The 21075-nt window shown below is 38.7% G+C and overlaps 5 protein-coding genes across 6 annotated transcripts in view; 3 read left to right on the top strand and 2 right to left on the bottom strand.

Annotated features, from left to right (window-relative positions):
• Positions 1-780: 780 nt before the first annotated feature.
• On the bottom strand, positions 781-4750 carry LOC111444367 (beta-glucuronosyltransferase GlcAT14B-like). Its single transcript, XM_023082454.1, has 4 exons — positions 3924-4750; positions 2004-2079; positions 1764-1879; positions 781-1499 (listed from the first exon to the last, which is right to left on the bottom strand). Exons 1-4 carry the CDS (start codon positions 4474-4476, stop codon positions 985-987), a joined length of 1260 nt encoding a protein of 419 aa, XP_022938222.1. The 5' UTR covers positions 4477-4750; the 3' UTR covers positions 781-984.
• Positions 4751-6220: 1470 nt separating this feature from the next.
• LOC111444368 (probable sugar phosphate/phosphate translocator At5g25400) lies at positions 6221-7655 on the top strand. The gene has a single exon (XM_023082455.1). It carries the CDS (start codon positions 6286-6288, stop codon positions 7330-7332), a length of 1047 nt encoding a protein of 348 aa, XP_022938223.1. The 5' UTR covers positions 6221-6285; the 3' UTR covers positions 7333-7655.
• A 1600-nt stretch (positions 7656-9255) lies between these two features.
• On the bottom strand, positions 9256-11603 carry LOC111444377 (NHP2-like protein 1). The gene is made up of 5 exons (XM_023082466.1): positions 11513-11603; positions 11279-11399; positions 11041-11144; positions 9629-9760; positions 9256-9540 (listed from the first exon to the last, which is right to left on the bottom strand). Exons 1-5 carry the CDS (start codon positions 11513-11515, stop codon positions 9514-9516), a joined length of 387 nt encoding a protein of 128 aa, XP_022938234.1. The 5' UTR covers positions 11516-11603; the 3' UTR covers positions 9256-9513.
• A 381-nt stretch (positions 11604-11984) lies between these two features.
• On the top strand, positions 11985-15874 carry LOC111444375 (signal peptidase complex catalytic subunit SEC11C-like). 2 transcript variants are annotated; one of them, XM_023082464.1, is made up of 9 exons: positions 11985-12245; positions 12578-12690; positions 13612-13683; positions 14471-14506; positions 15002-15047; positions 15133-15220; positions 15359-15416; positions 15538-15591; positions 15813-15874. In XM_023082464.1, exons 1-8 carry the CDS (start codon positions 12167-12169, stop codon positions 15586-15588), a joined length of 543 nt encoding a protein of 180 aa, XP_022938232.1. In that variant the 5' UTR covers positions 11985-12166; the 3' UTR covers positions 15589-15591; positions 15813-15874. The 2 variants fall into 2 exon arrangements, with proteins under 2 accessions (XP_022938232.1, XP_022938231.1); XM_023082463.1 differs by lacking the exon at positions 15813-15874 and having other exon boundaries at positions 15538-15770.
• A 4533-nt stretch (positions 15875-20407) lies between these two features.
• Positions 20408-21075, top strand: part of LOC111444374 — a 2378-nt gene continuing 1710 nt past the window's right edge. Inside the window, exon 1 of the mRNA XM_023082462.1 lies at positions 20408-21011. Coding sequence (XP_022938230.1) covers positions 20559-21011 — 453 coding nt within the window. The 5' untranslated portion in view covers positions 20408-20558. The remainder of the gene's footprint in view (positions 21012-21075) is intronic.

Below are 21075 nucleotides of genomic sequence, written 5' to 3'. Positions count from 1 at the left end.
TCTCACATAAGTTGGATAGTGAAACGAAACACTGTTTATAAGGGTGTGAAAACTCCTCCCTAACAAACATGTTTCAAAATTGAAAAGTTGACGGCGATACGCAACAAGCTAAAAGTGGATAATATCTGCTAGCGGTAGGTTTGTCGTGTTACAAATGGCATTAGAACCAGACACTGGGGGTGTACGCTAACAAGGACGCTGACCCCCAAGGGAGTGTGGATCAGAGCCAGACACTGGGGTGTGCGCTAACGAAGATGCTGACCCCCAAGGAGTGTGGATTAGAGCCAGACACTGGGGTGTGCGCTAACGAAGATGCTGACCCCCAAGGAGTGTGGATTAGAGCCAGACACTGGGGTGTGCGCTAACGAAGATGCTGACCCCCAAGGAATGTGGATCAGAGCCAGATATTAGGGTGTGTGCTAACGAGATGCTGACCCCCAAGGAGTGTGGATCAGAGCCAAACACTGGAGTGTGCGCTAACGGACGCTGACTCTCAAGGAGTATGAATTGTGAAATTCCATATTGGTTGGAGAAAATATCGAAACATTTTTTGTAGGATGTGAAAACCTCTCTCTAGCAAACACGTTTTATAACCGTGAGGCTGTTCGACTATACGTAACGGGCCAAAACGGACAATATCTACTAGTAGTAAGTTTAGACGGTTACAACTCTCCCGTCCTACCCTTCATTTTTATGCATACATGCATACATGGAACTTGTTTTTACATTCATATTGATTAGTTTATATTAGGTCTCCCATTTAGTTCAAGAACTTAGGTTCTAAGCTATCCTTTCAATGGATGGAAAGTTTAAATTTTATTGAACTACATAATTATTGTACTTCAATATAAGAATAATAGCCAAAGCATGTTTTCCAGAAAGGTAGTTAGACTTTCCCTTCCCAGTAGCTTTTCTATCTGATCTCTGCTGTTAACTGTACACTCTCCCGCCCGTTCCGGCATCGACATCGAGCCACCCGTGCTGCTACACACAATGCGTAGTCTCAAAATGAGGCGCGGTTATCAAACCATTGATCAAATGTGTCAACCTTTCAGCACCAGGTCCTGGCCTAAGATCAGTAGTGTTCGTTATGTCCTGCATACTCAAAGTACTGCTATTTCCAAATGAATCAAACCAGCTGCCAGGAAAGTATCCATCAGCATTGCAACCCAACAAGTCGGAGTCGATCTTGTCAAGGACGGGATCATCGTGGCCGAACTTCCGAGCAAACGGTGCATTGCTATCTGCCATACTTTGGAAGTCATCAAGGTTGAGAAAATGGGGATGTTGCTTTGGAGGATTGTCCCATGAGATGAAATGCAGGTCGTGGTTGACTGTCGTGTTGCGAAACTCGTCGGCGTTGCAAATGACCGTGTGGAAATAGCCCTCCGGAGACGAGAGGAAGTTGGCATAATACATAAGGACTACTCTTGGGAGATTGTCCCATCCCCATAAACAGTATTCCATGAAGGGACGAGACAGCATCATCCATGCAGAACCTAATGAATTTGAATATCAATCAGACAGTGCTACTAGATATAAACAACAGCCCACAAGATTCAAATATGTACACAGTCAGCTCAGAGTTGGTAAAGACCATAAAATATATCGTTTTCGTTTCCGAACTACGAAGCGAGTGATTTTGGTATGGCTAAAATCACTTATGTCACGCCCTTGGACATGATAAAAGTGATTGTCGTCATTTCAAAATTACTCTCGAACTTGCCCTTATTAAACAGATGATATGAACCGAGATCGCTCACCTGTGAACAGTTTATACGCCGTTGGAACGCTCCGTTTCTCCGAGACCCAAAACACATCTGATTTATGAAGGCTGTACAAACCTGGATCAATTATAACCGGTTTGGCTCTCTGGTACCTGAGATCAAAAGAATTCACATTTACATCTCTATCAGTTCAGAAACCTACAGAGCTCAAGCTTGTTGGATAAACTTTGCAGTATCTAATGAATTTATTAGTTATGTTGAAGAAGAAGTGCATACTCCTTCCATCCAATGTCACTGGTATGCTCAATGAAGTTCAGGGTTCTTGGAATGGATATCAAAGTGTGAAGCAGATCTGTGGTATAAGAGAAGGAAGCACAAGAATTTGCATCAGAAACTAATTTGTATACGTCTCTTTCTTCAAGCTATACCTATCAGAAGTAGAAGCGAAGAAACTAAATTAAACTTCTCAATCAGACCCAACAAACGTTGGACAAATGTCTTTGGTTGCAAGCAAATTTAGAAATAACGTGGCACCCATCGCTAGCAGATATCATCCACTTCGGCTCATTACGTTTTTAAAATGTGTCTACTAGGGAGAGATTTTCAGACCCTTGTAAGGAATGTTTCGTTTCCCTCTCCAACCGATGTGGGATCTCACAATCCACCCCTCTTGGGGACGCAACGCCCTCACTAGCACGACGCCCGGTATCTAGTTCTAATACTATTTGTAATAGCTCAAGCCCACCGCTAGCAGATATTGTCTGTTTTTGCCCATTACGTATCGTCGTCGGTCTCACGATTTTTAAATGCGTCTACTAGGAAGAGGTTTCCACACTCTTATAAGAAATGTTTCGTTCCCCACTCCAACCGATGTGGGATCTCATAGTCCACCCCTCTTGAGGGTCCAACGTCCTCGCTGGCACACCGCCCAGTATCTAGTTCTAATACCATTTGTAACAGTCCAAGCTCACCGCTAGCAAATATTGTCCGTTTTGGCCCGTTATGTATCGCCGTCAGCCTCACAGTTTTCAAAACACGTCTACTAGGGAGAGGTTTCCACACTCTTATAAGGAATGTTTCGTTTCTCTCTCCAACCACGTGGGATCTCACATGTTTCCTTATCGCAATCCTTCATGGCTCTTAAATCTTCAGGCTAGTAGTTACTTTCAAGTTGAATCTTTTGTAAAGTGTCAATGTGGAAGATCAACAAACCCCCATGAAGGAACTAAAAGATTTCAGGACGACATTAATGCAATTCCACTCTTAGAAATGACCAACTGTGACAAATTCTTACACAGCAAAGAAAGAAAGAAGGTAGATACAAAAAACAGAAACCAACAGTTATTAGTCTCATTAATTAAACTTCATAAATGTCCACCCTAAAAAGCCAAACTTATTAATCTCATCACGTTCTTAGTACAATAATAGCCGAGCTCACCGCTTTAGCCTCTTACGTATTGCTTGTCTCATAGTTTTAAAACGCGTCTGCTAGGGAGAGGTTTCCACACTCTTATAAGGAATACTCCGTTCCCCTCTCCAACCAATGTGGATCTCACAATCCATCCCTTTGAGACCCAGCGTCTCCGCTGGCACACTGCTCGATGTCTGGCTCTAATACCGCTTGTAACAGTCTAAGGCCACCACTAGCAAATTGTCCGCTTTGACCCTGTAATAGAGATCTCACATTGGTTGGAGAGGGGAACGAAACATTCCAAGAGTGTGGAAACCTCTCCCTAGCATAGGTGTTTTAAAAATATGAGGCGGACGACAATATGTAACGGGTCAAAGCAGACAATATCTACTAGCGGTGGGCTTAGACTGTAACAACAACCATGACCAACATGACCAACACATCCACAAGGATCCTTAGTAAATCTAGTATAATCCATAACTATAGATTGAGCAAAATGGTGAAATCAGCTAGAATCTCAGAACATGAACAACAGAACTAGAAAGAAGAAGCTGGGAAAGTAACTAAACTAAGAACAGAACATGTCAAATGCTCAAATCCTAATCCCCTCATTTCTTTCAGAGAAGGGAAACAAATTTGATAAAGCTGAGCCCACCACAATTAGAAACAGCATCAACAGCAGGATCATGATGATTAGCAATGAAGAAGTTGAAATAACATACAAAAGAAACAAACCAACGTGCTTATATGAATTATTGGGTGCTGAAATTAGACTAAATACATACCATCTTGAGTGACCAGAGGGTAATCAGAAGCACTGAGATTAATAAACCAGTCCCAGTCTCCACCGTCCTTGAGCAGGATCGCCGCCGCGTGAAGCGTATTAGTGACCATCGTTGGCCCTCTATAAGTAACCAAATTCGCCCTCAAAACCATCCTCACATTACCCACACTCTTAAAAACCGGTTCATTCTTCACAAAATTAGCCAATTCCAGCCGTTCCGCCGCCGGAGCCTCCAAGTCCAAATGTACCGCGTATTGATTCCTCGGATGATACAGAGCCTTAAGAGCTCTCATCAAGCTCTTCCCATCGCCGGTGGAGCCAGAGATCAAGTAAGCCAAACGAGGAACAGGATCGGATGAAATTTTCGAGATCGTAAGCTTCGATTCAACAAAACGGGGAATCGGATTCTTCAAATGAACACGGTGTAGTTGGGAAGAGGAGAAATGAGGCGAAGTAAAAATCGAAACAAAAACCACCAATGTAGTCAGAAGCAAAGAAAACACCAAGGGAATGAACCATTTCCTCTTCTTCGGTAACTTATTGCTCGTCTCCATTAACAGACCTCAACAAAAACCAGCAAAAACACAACAATGGCGGAAAAATTGGATCAAATGATCCACGGCGGGAAGAAAGCGGAACGCAAATGGAGACGCGCAAGTAGATTAGTGGATTGTGAGGTAATAATTATCATTAGTGGGCATATCACTGCAAAGGGAAAAGGAGGAGAAATGACAGGAAGAGAGAGAGAGAGAGTGAATGTTTGATTCTTCGACCACCAGAATTCACCTCCGCCATTTTTGCTTCCTCGAGGTTCGAGATGAAGTGGAGAACTACTAATTAAGGTAGATTTAGATTTTGGTTTGGTTAATTTTCGTTAACTGTGTTTTTTTAGTATATTTAATCATTAATAATATCCCACGTGTACGGACTTATTTGTATTAAATTGCAATTTTTTTCAATTATAAAAAAAAAAAGTTTTTATTTTAGGGGTAAAAGTCTTATTTATTCGTTTTTTCATTTTTTTATAGAAATATTTAAAAAATGAAATAAATATTTAATTTTTTTCACTTATATATATATATATATATATATTTTTTTTATATTTATTTATTTATTTTAATTATGTTTAAATTTATTAATTTGTTTGTGATGCGAAATTTTGTTGAAAATATTAATTTTTTTTTAAAGTAAAAAATATAATGAGTTAAAATGTGTCAGTTGGTGTTAATAATTTATGGAAATTAAAGGCTGTGCTGATTGGTTAGGTGAGCATGTTATCTTGCCAAATGATGTATTAAAAGCTTCCTACCTGCATTTTGTCGGCAACATGCCCTCTCTCAATGTTTTTATTTATTTTTTTATTTACGCTCCAAATCCACCGCTCCCAGATATTGTTCTCCTTAGGCTTTTCCTTTCGGACTTCCTCTCAAGCCTACGTGTTTGCTAAGTGAAGGTTTCCACACCCTTATAAATGGTGGTTTGTTATCCTCCCCAACCAATGTGAGACATTACAATCCACCCCCTTCGGGACCTAGTGTCCTCGCTAGCACTCTTTCCTTCCTCCAATCAATGTGGGACCGCTCCCAAATCCACCCCTTTTGGGGCCCAGCGTCTTTACTAGCACACCGCCTCGTGTCTGTCTCCTTCGAGGAACAGCGAGAAGGCTAGCACATCGTCCGGTGTCTGGCTCTGATACCATTTGTAACGCCCCAGATCCATCGCTAGCAAATATTGTCCTCTTTGGGCTTTTTCTTTCAGACTTCTCTTCAAGGCTTTAAAATGCATCTGTTAGGGGAAGGTTTCCACACCCTTATAAATACCTATAGATGGTGGTTTGTTCTCCTCCCCAACTAATGTGGGGACATCACATGTTGTCTATGACTAATGTAAAAGTAAGGAGAGAATTTTGGTGGGTTATCTAAGACATAAATTATTTATTGATACATACATACATATAAATAAATAAATAAATAAATATTTTTTTTGATGTACTGATATTAAAATTTAGATTTTTAGAAATTATATCCAATGTTATATTATATTTTTATTTTTGTTTATGAAATATTATTGATTTTATTAGAAATATAAATTATTCATTAATATATATATAAATAAATAAATAAATGGAGAATTTATCTAGTGGACAGTAGGCCCGTTATCGTGTGGACAAACGAACAAAAAACAAGAAAAGCCCATTTGACTCGGCCCATATAAGCCCATTTGATTCGGCCCATAGAAGCCCGTTTTTTAAGCCCAATCTATCATCTGAGATTCTCGTCAAAAGCCAATCAGTTTTTCACCATTTCCTTCCCGAAGTTCCTTTCCATTAGTTTTCGATCTGAGATCTTTCAGTCTGATCGGAAATGGGGAAAGGCGGAGCAATCTCCGAGGATGTTCTGAAGAAAGTCCTCCTCTCGTATGCCTACGTCGCGATATGGATCTTCCTCAGCTTCTCCGTCATCGTTTACAACAAGTTCATTCTGGATCAGAAGATGTACAATTGGCCTTTCCCGATCTCCCTCACCATGATTCACATGGCCTTCTGTTCATCGATCGCGTACCTTCTTGTTAGCGTTTTCAAAGTTGTGGAGCCAGTTTCCATGTCCCGTGAGCTCTACCTCAAATCCGTGGTTCCGATCGGAGCTCTGTATTCGCTTTCCCTTTGGTTTTCTAATTCAGCATATATCTATCTATCGGTTTCTTTTATTCAGATGCTCAAGGCTTTGATGCCGGTCTCTGTGTACCTGATTGGAGTTTCGCTGAAGAAGGAGAAGTTTAAGTCTGATACTATGGCTAATATGGTTTCGATCACGCTTGGTGTTGCAATCGCTGCGTACGGAGAGGCGAGATTCAATTCCAAGGGTGTGACATTGCAGCTGTTGGCGGTTGCGTTCGAGGCGACTCGACTGGTGATGATCCAGATTTTGTTGAATTCCAAGGGTATTTCGTTGAATCCTATCACGTCGCTTTACTATGTGGCTCCGTGTTGCTTGGTTTTCTTGTCTGTCCCGTGGCTAATAATGGAGTATCCTGTGTTGAGAGATACATCCAGCTTCCATTTGGATTTCTTGATTTTTGGGACCAATTCATTCTGTGCTTTTGCTTTGAATCTTGCGGTGTTTTTACTCGTTGGGAAGACATCTGCTTTGACCATGAATGTTGCTGGAGTAGTGAAGGACTGGTTATTGATCGCATTCTCCTGGTCTGTGATTAAGGATACGGTGACGCCCATTAATTTGTTCGGTTATGGCCTTGCGTTCTTAGGAGTTGCGTATTACAATCATTCGAAGTTGCAGGCACTCAAAGCCGCAGAGGGTCAGAGAAAGGCTCAACAGGTAGAAGAGGAAGCTGGTAGGTTATTGGAGGAGAGAGAAGAAGGCGATGAAAGGAAGAACGATAGTCAAACTTAGGCTACCACTGACATGTTTGAGCTTTTACAAGAAGATATGCAGAAGAGAACAGATCGATGATTCAAAAGTTGCTGCAAATATCGAATTCATATCTCGGCTAAATTTTTGAGTTTTGAGTTAGGTATGCTTCTTAGATATATCTATATATATATATTTTTGGTTTCTTCTAATTATTGCGGGGTTGATTTTAGCTGCCTAATATGACTGGAGAATGAATTGTTGTTCATAATGATCATCGGATTGAGCTTCCTGGAGGAAGCTGTCCAGAATGTTTATAACTAATATCTACTATTATTTATGTTCTTCTTTTAGTTTTATTTGGATACCCATTTCTAGCAGACTCACTCCCCACCCCAGAGCACGAGCTGCTGATATTGACTGCAAATTGCGAAGATTACATGTCTAAATCATATGATCATGAACAATACAACATTTGGAGTAGGAAGGTTACATTTCTCCCTAATGCTTTGATTGTTCTTCAGTTGTCTGTTACCTGACAGTGAACTTTAATTTGTAAGTTTTCATCTCTTGCCTTACTGTAGTTTTGAATTCATATTTAAAAGCGATCAAGGGTTCAGCTTTAGAAAATTTAGCATGAGAATATCCGTTGGAATTGGCATCTGCTCAGCCTTATAATGATCCCTAGTCAATTAGGAGTACTCATGAATGTTCCATCCTTTCCTCTGCCCATCCTTATCAATTCACTCTGGAGCAGTGTGGAATACAAGAAGCAAAACAAGCATACCCAAATTCTAGGTTAGTTTAGCTTACTAGCATTTCTAAGCCACAGACCCCCAGTTTTTAGTAGTTGCCATCTCTAGAAGTTGTTTGGGTTTCTGTGGGTTGTACCAATATTGCACAAACTATAGCCCACCAAGAAAAATTGAGGGATCAATATGGACACCCTTAAAAAGGCAAAGTTCTCGTGGTGTGAGAAGTTACATCAGTTGGAGTGGGGAACAAAACATTTTCTTATAAGGGTGTTGAAACCGCTCTTTAGTAATGCCTTATAAAACCTTGAAGGGAAGCCCTTAAAAGGAAAGCTCAAAGAGGGTCGTATCAATTAGTTGTGAGTTTGACTATTACAAATGGTATTAGAGCTAGACACTGAGTAGTGTGCCAACAAAGATGTTGGGTGGGGTGAATTGTGAGATCCCACATCAGTTAGGAGAAGATAACAAAACATTCCTTGTGAACATTCCTTGTAAGGGTGTAGAAACATCTCCCTAATAGAGGAAAAGCCCAAATAGAACAACATTTGCTAGCAGTAGGCTTGAGCGGTTACACGTGGAGATCTACCTACCGCTTTAGCTTGCTTCATCTTGTACAAGGCTTCAGCTGCCATTCCCAATGTTGACAAGATAATAAGAAGGCCTACGGCAATCCTCTGTAGATTTGTAAAACCTGGATGGCTCATGTTATGGCAGGATTCTAATAGTTAAGAAAGAAAGAGCTCTTCCATTCTTTCTCAATCAATGTTTGGTTATTCATGAAAGGAAGATGTCTATAAATTGATTTATAGATAGCTGCCCTTAGAATTAACTGATTTATCAATATTTTTTTTTTACAAGAAACGAGATTAAAATTTCACCAAACGATGATCCTAAAAGGAAAAGGCACCTAACTCTACTTCGTCCTTTGCTCCCTATCTAGTCTTGAGCCACCTAACTCTGTCCTTTGCTCCCTATCTAGTCTTGAGCCACCTAACTCTGTTTCGTTCCTCTTTGCTCCCTATCTAGTCTTGAGCGATCTAGTGCTCTCTCTCTCTCTCTCTCTCTCTCTCTCTCTCTCTTTTTTTCATGATTTGTGATACGTCAATAATTGAACTTTCATTTCACATCTTAAGTATGAACTATCATTTCACATCTTAAGTATTATCAATAATGCTGCAAAAATGCAAAGAGATGATGAACCAATGCTATCTTCAACAGTAAACTCACGAGGATAAAGGTGGTAAAATTAGCATAATAAACCGTGCATTAAAATTGTATGAGTGTTTTGTCCCACTCTTAATGGAAACAAAATTAGAAAAAAGAAAAAAAAAAACTCTCAATATATAGGTCAATACCAAAGATATTCTTTTTCCCTAATTGCACAACAACTTCAGTCAAAGCCTCCAGAGCAGCGACCATGACGATCAAAGAAGCCCATCATACCGAATGCCATATAGAATATAACATTTCAGATCAACAGCTTCTCAATGGCATCCTGCATTTAGAAGAAAAGACACCGAATCAAGAATGGATCGACACTTTACAACGAAGATAGACCAAAAGAAAGAGGTGGTGGCAATTACCTTCAGTTGCTGTATCTGGGATTTCAATTGGCTCCCTTCATTTGTTGTTACAGAACACGCTATTACAGGTCTCGTGACTCCGCATGCTCGGCCAAGAGCTTGCTTTGAAGGGACAAATACATACGGCACATTCTGCATATTTGAAAATAATATCATTGTAAAACTGAGCAATAAGCACTAATTATTTCGGACACATTGTTTTGTTTTACTTAAAAGTCTGGAAAATAGATCATCCTAAACACTCGGTTCTTATAAGGTGTGATCAAACATCTGCATATAAACTATGAATGTGACACACGTGTTACCCTGAAGTTCGTTTAAAAGAAATATAAACTTGATGACCATCAGCAACATGGTCAGTTCTATCCCGACTCACTGAGTGATTAAAGGATAAATTTCATACTTTCACTGAATGATTAAAGGATAAATTTCATACTTTGCATTTCAGAAAGCAGTTGTCCGAGATAAATTTCATACTTTGCATTTCAGTCCGAGCAGTGCAGTTGTTCGAATTCCTTATAATATGCAACTGAAACAAGTTCTTGTGGGAAAAAGGGTATGCAAAGCAGTTGTCCTAGCAGTTGTTCGAATTCCTTATAATATGCAACTGAAACAAGTTATCGTGGGAGAAAGGGTATGCAAACAAAGTTCTTGTGGGAGAAAGGGTATGCAAACAAAGTTCTTGTGGGAGAAAGGGTATGCAAACAAAGTTCTTGTGGGAGAAAGGGTATGCAAACAAAGTTCTTGTGGGAGAAAGGGTATGCAAACAAAGTTCTTGTGGGAGAAAGGGTATGCAAACAACAAGTTCCTGTGGGAAAAAGGGTATGCAAACAACAAGTTCTTGTGGGAAAAAGGGCGGTTTGAATGTGGGGGTTGTTCTTATTTTACCGGAAATGAGCCCCCCTCCCCTGATCGTAGTTCTCCCCATATTAAAAAAAGATGGGCAAAATTCAAAAAAATATAGTGAAATCTCCTTTGCAAAATTAAAAAAAAATATAGTGAAAGCAAACGGGAAAATAGTAATATGTAGAACGGTGCCTTGAATCTGCAACTTCTAATCCTCTATATGCTAAAAGAAAGGAAGCTCTTATCCTACCTCACTACATTTCTTCCCTATTAACCGCAACAGGATTCCATGGCACAAAGATATAAAATACATTAAAAGCTAAAATGGTAAATAAGCTGCAGAGAACAATGAATTGAGATTGTCCATAAGTAACAAAAAAGAGGAAGTGCTGCTAACTGTCAAGTCTATAGAGAAGCTAAATCCAAATATTTTCTGAACAGAAAACACCATGGTCTGTGAATCCTTCAATATATTCATTCTCCCATTTGCCATAATCATAGTTCTCATAAATAACAACTGAAAAGCATGGTTTTCAAGCAAAACTTCAAAAAATGAATAGATTTACCTTATCTTCCGCCAACAAGGGGAGATGGAGAAGAATCTCAAGCGGCTCAGTGTCCGCAGCCATCACTACAAACTCCGAAATCCCTCTATTCAGCGTCTTAGTAGCTGAAACTCCATTAAAAGAAAGCCATCAGCCAAAGAAAACAAAAAACACCGAGCAAAATCCTCATCCAATTCCTCTTAAAAACCTAAAACTCTCTTCAAATGAAAAGGCACCAACACTAAACAAATCACGGTACCTTCATTCGCGCCCTTCTTTAGCTGCTTGTAGTTAGCAGCTTGCTGAACAAGATCAAGAATAGTAATAGTAAGCTGCGAATCAGCCAAAGGATAGGCTTTGGGATTCACCGCTTCTCCTGTCTGCAAAAAACGCAACAGCCATTAAAATCCACGAAAACAAACGCAAACAAAATCAATACAAGTCCTTTAAGCGAATCCATCTCCTACATGAACTCGTAACAGAGACACAGTACCATTTTAGATCGAAGAAGAACGGTAGGGTTTTAACACAGCAGATTTTGAAGAAAAGGAATTAGGGTTTAAGAGCTACCGGTAAATTCTCGATGATATATGTATGGAAGACACAGAGAAGAATCATACTAATCGGGCCGATCCCCTTGGAAGTTGCCGTCTAAATTGGGCTTTCGGCCCAACTTATCTATCTAATAAAAGCTGGGCCGGCCCAACTCCGTGGGCTGGGTCCATATATTTGTGGTTTTGGGCCCACTAAGCCCACTTAATAATTAAAGTTTTCCTAATTTTTATTAATTTGGTTTTTAATTAAACTTAATTTTGGGAATTTTCATTTATGATTGTAATATATTATATTATTTGACCAATTTTGATAATAATTAATTTTAAATAATTATTTATTTTCTTTTGTTCATGAGGTGGGCCCACGACGATCCGGGAGCCAATAGAAATCCAGAGCCACGCTAGCAGAAACCGGGACGACTGAACCCGCGAAATGGCGAATGGTCAGAGCTCAGGAAGTTCTTCAAATGGAAACCCAGTTTTCATATGAACTGTTCATCAAATCGCGAAGAATTTTCAGTTCTTCATTTCCATTGAGTGCATAAAATCCACTTCATAGCTCCTCAAAACAGCAGAGAAAAAGCGGAGCCAACATGGATTGGATTGGAGAGAGCACCGAGTATTTGAAATCCATCAAAATCAGACAGATTCTATCTCAGGCTATCAGTTTTGGTACGTAAATTGAATCTTTGGTATTTCATTCACGTTTTGTTGTGTATCAAATGATTATGCTGCTTATGAACTGAATTGATGGCTTTTGAACTGCTTAAAGCTCTGCTCTATCTGAAAAATTTATGACTAAATAGTTATAACCATATAAGTTTAGGAAATTTCAATAGTATTTTTCCTTATCATCCCCAGGAGGAACATATTATAGAGGAAGGGGGAAAAGGATTTAGCTGTCTTTTGTTTTTATATTCGAATTCCTTGGTCCTGGAATCCAACTGCAAAACTCATTCTCTTCTCCATTTATTTGCTTTAAGACCAATATTATGATGTATCAGGTTTGATTGTTACATCTGCATTGATGATTTGGAAAGCATTGATGTGCTGGACAGGGAGTGAGTCACCTGTTGTGGTTGTGCTCACCGGAAGTATGGAACCTGGTTTTGCGAGGGTGAGCTGATTCTATAAGATATGTATATTGCCCATTCATTCTCTTAAAGTGGTTATAACTTTTCTCAACCTCAGCATTACTCAACCTGTTATAGAACAAAAACTCGACCTAGAAGTAAAAGGTTCAAATCTCTATTCCATGTGTTGTTAAACTCAAAAGTTGTGAGATCTCTTATCGGTTGGAGAGGGAAACAAAACATTTTTTATAAGTGTGTAGAAATTTTTCCCTAGCAGACACGTTTTAAAACCTTGAATTTGACAGCAATACATTACGGGCTAAAGCGGACAATATTTACTTGCGGGAGGCTTGGGTTGTTACAAAAGGTATCAGAGTCAGACACCAGGCAGTGTGCCAACAAGAACGCTGACCCCCAAGGAAAGTAGATTGTGAGATTCCACATCGGTTGAGGAGAACGAAGTATTCCTAACAGACACGTTTTAAAACTGTGAAATTGACGGCGATACGTAACAGATAAAAGCAGACAATATTTGTTAGTAGTGGAGAGGACTTTGGCCTGTTACAAAATAGCTTGGTTTACATTTGATATTAGCTTGGGTCTAAAATTAATGAACGACTCAACTGAACCTTGAACTATGATATCTAACTCTCTTTGGTAATCCAAAGGCTAATTTAGAAGACATGGTTGGAATCTGGTCTTTAAAACTATGTATAGAAACTTGTGTCAAAAACTTTTTATCCTAAAACGATCATCGTCTCTTGGAATTAGCTGAGTCCCAAGTAAATAAATAAATAACTACTATGGCTCTTATATATCAGATTTAGCTTTTTTCTTGATCATGTTACAGGATAAAGTATTTATTCATACTGACTGTAATGCTTCATTCTGGTGTATATTCACCTAGCCCTGTTAGCAATAGCATATAATGGGGGAAAGCTTATGATGAGTTTTATATGGTGCAGGGCGACATTCTCTTCCTCCATATGAATAAGGATCCAATTCGTGCAGGGGAGATCGTTGTGTACAATGTTGAGGTAAGTTTTGCTCTCATGTGTGGGGAATCTGCTCCCAGGTCTACTGCGTCATGAACTAATGTGATACATTTCTACACTGTTATAGCTAGCTTTTTTTTTTAAAAATTTTTTTGTTATGAAATTGAATTTGGGTTGGGCAATTGTCGGTGTGCCAGTAAAGATGCGGAGCTCCGAAGGGGATGGACACCGAGCGGTGTGCCAATGAGAACGCTGGACCTTGAAGGGGGTGGATTGTGAGATCCCACGTCGATTGGAGAGAGGAATGAGTGCCAACGAGGACGCTGGACCCTGAAGGGGGTGGATTATGAGATCCCACATCGGTTAGGGAGGATAACGAAGCATTCTTTGAACGAGTGCCAACAAGGACGCTGGGCCTTGAAGGGAGTAGATTGTGAGATCCCACATTGGTTGGGGAGGAGAAGAATTCTTTATAAGGGTGTGGAAACCTCTCCCTAGCAAATGCGTTTTAAAAACCTTGAGGGAAAATCCGAAAAAAAAAGTCCAAAGAAGACAATATCTATTAGCAGTGGACTTTGACCGTTTCGGGAGTGAGTGAGTTCATTCTTCTATGTTAAGATGGAAGTATTTCTTTTCCTTACTTTGATTTGTGTTAAGATTTTACCTCGTTAACCTCTAATCACTAATTGTTCAAATATGTCTGTTGAGAGAAACTCCAATCTAATCTATTATAGATAGTTATTCATATTGTCTATTACCTATAGAGTTGTGACTTCGTAGCCTATCATTCTGGTTCGTGTACTAATATGCATTTGTAATGCTTTGCTAGGGACGTGATATTCCAATCGTCCATCGTGTAATCAAGGTAAGGCTTCTCAGAAGAATTTCTCTATCTTTGAGATGAATTTCAAAGTGCAGACAACTTATTTTATTATCGATCATATGTATCATTGAAGCAATGTGTTTTGGATTATATGGTTGGTTCAACACAACCATATTTTAAGTTTAGAACTACGATGTTGTAGTGGCTCAACAGAAAATGATTCTGTGAGATCCCATGTCGGTGGGGAGGAGAACGAAGTATTCTTTATAAGAGTGTGGAAACCTCTTTCTAGCAGACGTGTTTTAAAAACCTTGAGAGAAATCTCGAAAAAAAAAAAGCCTAAAGAGAACAATATCGGCTAGCGATAGGGTTGGGCTATTAAAGATTCCTTACCTCTCATTGTTCTTATTGTCTTTCTAAAGTCATCAATAGAACTCTTTGCAAATAACTTGACCCATGTGACAATGAAACAAACAGAAACGTTCATTTGTTATAGTTTATCTCGTTCTACAAGTTCTCAATTCCATATCTTATCAGGTTCACGAGGCAAGAGATACAGGAGAAGATTATATACTTACCAAAGGTACTTGAACTTGAACTAAGAATACAAAAAACCTTTTGAAATGAAGTGATTTTTGCTGAATATTTGGCAATGAGAAAATTTTCAGGTGACAATAACCACTATGATGACATTGGACTATATGCTAAGGATCAGCTTTGGTTGCAAAGACACCACATCATGGGAAAAGTCATCGGGTAAACTTGGAATAACGACTGATAAAACGATGAATCATGCTTGAATTCGTTGTTCTTTCTCCAAAATCTAACCATATTTGTCGAGTTCATGTCCATTAGAATGCTCTGTTTCATACAAGTGAATTTTTGCTTGTGCAGTTTCTTGCCATATGTTGGTTATGGAACAATTATCATGACAGACCTGCCTATAATCAAGGTCTGAAACTGTTGGAAACTGATTTAATGGATATAGAATTGGATTCTCATTTTGAATGATTTGATTTCAACTAATGTTGGAGTTTGTTCTTCACTGACTACTCGTTTTGTTGTTATTGCAGTACATCCTTATTGGTGCCTTGGTATTGCTGATCTTAACCTCCAAGGATTAACAAGTAAGGATAGAACTTTACTTCTAATTTATACCCAATATGATACAGGATAGGAAGAGTATAGGATGATAATCGATGTGACATCCAATATTGATCGAGGGTTAACTAGTTGATCTATGCTCGATCTAGCTCAAACTTGGATACTTTGTCATCCATTGACAATATAACGTGTAATACAAATAGTTCAAATGAATGTTGAAGAATTTGTTCCCAAACTTTTTCAGTACCTCAACTCCTACCTCAAGTACCTAGAGGCTACGAAAATAGAAAATTCCGTTCATTGCAATAAAAAAGAGATTTTAGTTTAAACAGAGAATGGGGAGGAAATAGAAAGAGATTTTTCTCGGTTACCTAAAAAGTTTATTACATTCATTTTAATATTTGGTCGAAGACATTTTAAATAAAAAGTCATTATTAAAGTCCAGAGTCTAAAAGGACTCTCTCAGTTGTAGATGAACTTGAGGTCTAAGTTCGAGAATGTTAGATCCTCAATACAACATTGTGTTATTGTTCTCAGAGTTCAAGAGTATTCACTCTCCAGAGTAGCACCACTAGATCTTCAACTAGGTGAAAATTCTCGCATTCTGTATATACACGTTCCTGCAGCTCCATTAAAGAATGTTTGCACAAGGTAGAACCTCCTCAAAGCAAACACCTACGAAAAGATTGTTTCAAACCTACGGCCGACATAGGGTGCTCGACAAAATAACGAGAATCAAATAAACACTTGAAGGATAAAGCTAAAAATCTTATGAATAAGTAGCATTTGTTCGCCTTTTAAAAGTGAACTAACATATTATTTAACGAAGCATGGATCGATTAGCAGATAAAAGTAAATCGAGCTTGATCAAGTCCCAACGAGTAAATAACATGCACTAAAAACAGGAATGACTTGTATTGACTTGTATTGAAAGGTATGGATGCTTAGCTTTAAGGCCACAAGGCTCCTATAAATGAGGGTAGCCATTGAAATGAGGCCTCAAACAACAAAATTAATGGCATGGATAAGCATTAAGGCACCCTCCAAATGCATCCATTCATTACTCCCTATCTCTAAAAGACATGGGAGACCCACAACTTTGCATACACACACACATTTGTTGTATTTATATAGAAATATGGATAATGGGCTAAGTGTCCTTTTTTAACTTTCAAACATATTCTAAAACTATAATCATGCATTTAATTTTCAATCTTCAATTTTCGTATTCATACATCTGTCCTTTCATCATAATTTAACGTGTAATTATCATAATTCGTTAAGGGATTTGGTGCAATTTCAAATCATCTCGAGTAAGGACAGTGCCACCAAGGAGAATTATTGTGTTTTGGTATAAGTTTGAAGCTACGACACTCTTTTATCCTACCCCACGCGAGCAAATAAAGTAAAGCCCGTGAACAAGGTAAAATTTTCCGTGTGATTGCTTCTTAATAATCGATTAGATGTAGATCCAAAATACGATTACTCGACTCCCTAATGTCCATTGGACACGAGTAATTCTTTTTTTTTTTTTTTTAAATTTCCACCTCATACATTGAATAGTGAAAAATTGTTGGGCACACTGTGATGACTTCCCAGATAATCTCTCCTTAAACAAAGTTCGTGTGAGATCCTCACATCGGTTGGAGAGGGAATGAAGCATTACTTATAAGGGTGTAAAAACTTCTCCCTAGTAGACATGTTTTAAAACCGCGAGGCTGATGACGATACATAACGGGTCAAGGTAGACAACATCTACTAGCTATGGGTTTGGGCTATTACAAATGGTATTAAAGCCAGACATGAGGCAGTGTGCCAGCGAGGGCGTTGCTAGCCTCCAAGGGAGTGGATTGTGAGATCCCACATCGGTTAGAGAAGGGAAAGAAGCATTCCTTATAAGAGTGTGAAACCTCTCCCTCGTAGACACGTTTAAAAATCATGAGGCTGACGGTGATGCGTAACGAGTCAAAGCAAACAATATCTACTAGCAGTGGACTTGGGCTGCTACAGTTCAAATCTATTGAGAGGGCAGAAGTTTATATCATAGACGTTTACCCGCCCTCCTAATAACCATTAGACACTGAGTAAATTCGTAAAATTTCACAAACATTGTCTCACACATCGAACAATGTAAAACTTAAGAATTGATTCCACCAAACCCCATCTTACACATCCAACAATGTAAAAACGAGAACAATTTACTCAAACTCGATCCCACCAAATTGAGACACGACAACCGATACACGTTTTAAAATTTCATCTTCACATATCTTATCTCGTCGTTATAGACGTTAAAATATTTAGGTATAAAATAAAATAAAAGAGAAAAAAAATAGTTTAAACCAATAATATATCCAATGCCTTTTACCCCATATCCATGGGGCCCATGTAAATTGAGAATATTGTTCAATATTCCCTTTGTTTTATTGGTCATATTCACTCCACTTAATAATTTTATTTATTTATTTATTTGTAAAATTTTATTTTATTTTATGTAATTATATTATATGCTTATTCTCAATGGGAAGGTGATGATGCTAGCTGTCTTAGCAAGTATGGTCTAGGGGTTAATTTATTGTGACACATACAACAATTAATGCATTATTTATTCATTAATGTCAAGCATACCCTACATCATTATTATTATTATTATTTTTACTATAAAGTATTTCGAATAATTCTTTTCTTTTTATTTTCATAATTTAAATATAATTCGTCACACCGTTATTTACCTATCTTGAATTTCTCTTGTGCATACGTTAAATATATTTTATTTTATTAGTTCAACAACACGTGGAAGTGAAAGTACGAACTTTTAATCGTTTAGGGTATGATACAACAGTGGTTGACAACACTTAAAGTGGAAGAAACGTGCACTGTCTTAGTACAAATAATAACTTCAATTTTTTAAGTTTTTCTTTACTATCATATGGTCAGAATCATTCCGTGATGTCCCACATTGGTTGGGGAGGAGAACAAACCACTATTTATAAGGTGTGAAAACCTTCCCCTAGGAGACGTGTTTTAAAGCTTTGAGGGGAAGCCCGAAAGGGAAAGCCCAAAGGGGACAAATGGTATCAAAGCCCCAAATTCACCGCTAGCAGATATTAATGCTCCAGATTCACCGCTAGCAAATATTGTCCTCTTTGGGCTTTCCCTTTCACGTCTCCTAGGTGAAAGTTTTCACACCCTTACAAATGGTATTAGAGCTAGACACCGGACGATGTGTCAGCCTTCTCGTTGTTCCCCGTAGGGGGTAAACACAAGGCGGTGTGCTAGTAAGGATGCTGGGCCCCAAATGGGAGTGAATTGTGATGTCCCATATTGGTTGGGGAGGAGAACAAACCACCCTTTACTAGGGTGTGGAAACCTTCCCCTAGCAGCGTTTTAAACCCTTAAGGAGAAGTCCAAAAGAGAAAGCCCAAACTAGCGGTGGATCTGGGGCGTTACACATTCTCATTTAAGTATAGTCTCGATTCATTCATGTATCTTAAGAGTAGTTAGGAATTTAAGGTCCCGACTTCGAAAAAGAAATACATGTCAATTATCGTTAAGTCGGGTACCGACTAAATTGAAAAACCCATCAATTATGAAATGTTCTTTTGGCCTCAAATTTCCGTTTCTATGAGCAATAATTTTCCACATAATGACATAAAAGGCATTGTATTTTAATAAATTAAATATATTTTTTTTCTTTTTTAGAATAGGTTTTGTTGGATATACAAAGAGAAAGCACATGTTATAGCCTACCTATACGGCGGCGTTTGGTATTATATTTATTAAGGAAAAGACTATTTTTTAGGTTCAAATATTTATTAGCGAAAAAGCTAATCAATTATTTTAAACATTTAATTTTAAATTTATTCCATTTAAAAAAAAAAATAATAATAGTAATAAACATTTTAAATTTGTTCGATATCTTATCTCGTAATAGTTGACCTAAAATAATCGAACTAAATTTTTTAAATTTTGATTCGATATAAAATAATAATAATAATTTAACATATTACCTAAATATTTTTTATATATATATCCCGGCCGACACGCAGTGACCCGCTCTCGCTACGGGAGTAGCTCGAGCAGTCCACCAACAGCCAAGGGGTTCGGGATTGGGACCCTCGTGCTCAGCCCTCAGAGCCAATTCTTTTCCCGAGGTTACATGATCCATTTTGCGACTTCGCTTGGAGACTTGATGCGGTTATGAGTACGACCGAGCGTAGGAGGCACTCGGTCCTCTAGATTTTTAAGGACCGTCGGGGGGCACACCAGACACCACACGACGTGTGATGCTCTTCCAGCCGTTGGACCCTACCTCCGCCTGAGTCGCTTCAAGGACCGCTCCCGTGCCCAGCTCTTAGAGCCAATCCTTTTCCCAAGATTACGGATCTATTTTGTCGACTTCCCTTGCCTAGATTGTTCCATCGACCAAAGGTCATTCACCTTGGAGATCTGATGCGATTATGAGTACGATCGGGCAGGGGATGCACTCGGTCCTCCAGATTTTCAAGGACCGCCGGGGGCACACCAGACACCACGCGCGACGCGCGATGCTCTTCCAGCCGCTGGACCCTACCTCCGACTAAGCCACTTCCAGAGTAGAATATATATATATATATATTAATTATAGAAACATGTTTTTTGGGTTCACAACATATCCTATGGTCTCCAAAGTGTCCACAATTTTGATTTTTGGGAAGCATATTTTATTTAATTTAATTTAAAATGAAATCTCCTTTCTTTTCTATGGACAAATAAACCAACCAACCCTATAGTTTAAAGGGTACCTTACCCTACAAATAAGGTGTTTTTTTTTTTTTTTTTAAATTAAAAAAATAATTTTTTTTAAGCTCACAAAGAACAAAATATTTCAAATCTTTCACAACCAATTTACTATCATTGATGGAAGGCAATAACACATGGTTTGCCTCTTTTGATTATTCCCAACCACTTCCCTAATCATTTAACCCCTTTTTTTTCCTTTATATACTTGATGAACCAAAGCTCTCTCGAGATCGTGATGGCTACTCTAAACAAGCAAATGAAAGGAGGATTCAAGTCCTTTTACAAGTCTCGAGATGGAGCTTGTAACGTACAAGCATGTGAGTCTGTTTCAGTGGATAAAGCATCTGTTTACAAGTATAACTGGTTGGGTAGGAAGAGTAAGAAGGTCGTTCATCAACATGGCGGGTCGAGAGGGGCGAAGGGCGGTGGGGACGGTGACGGAAGCGGGGGAACGGAGGGGAGAAAGATGGTGGTTGAGGGTAGGAAGTCAGTTTCCCATGTGGAAACGAACTTGGGATCAGTGGCTTCATTTCTTCAAGTGAAGGTATTGGTATCAGACATGCCTGAGATGATGCAAATTCAGGCGTTTAGATGTGCAAGGAGGAGCTATGACAGCTTGGAGAAGCTCAGCTCAAAGCTCATGGCTTACAATCTCAAAAAGGTAATGTATTGTTCTATATCGACAAACTTTTTTTTTTTTTTTTTTTTTTTTTTTTTTTTTTTTT

Source organism: Cucurbita moschata, unplaced genomic scaffold (assembly GCF_002738365.1).
Source record: "Cucurbita moschata cultivar Rifu unplaced genomic scaffold, Cmos_1.0 Cmo_Scf00006, whole genome shotgun sequence".
Taxonomy (NCBI): domain Eukaryota; kingdom Viridiplantae; phylum Streptophyta; class Magnoliopsida; order Cucurbitales; family Cucurbitaceae; genus Cucurbita; species Cucurbita moschata.
The sequence above is the reverse complement of the archived record's forward strand: the minus strand, read 5'-3'. Positions and strand labels throughout refer to the sequence as shown.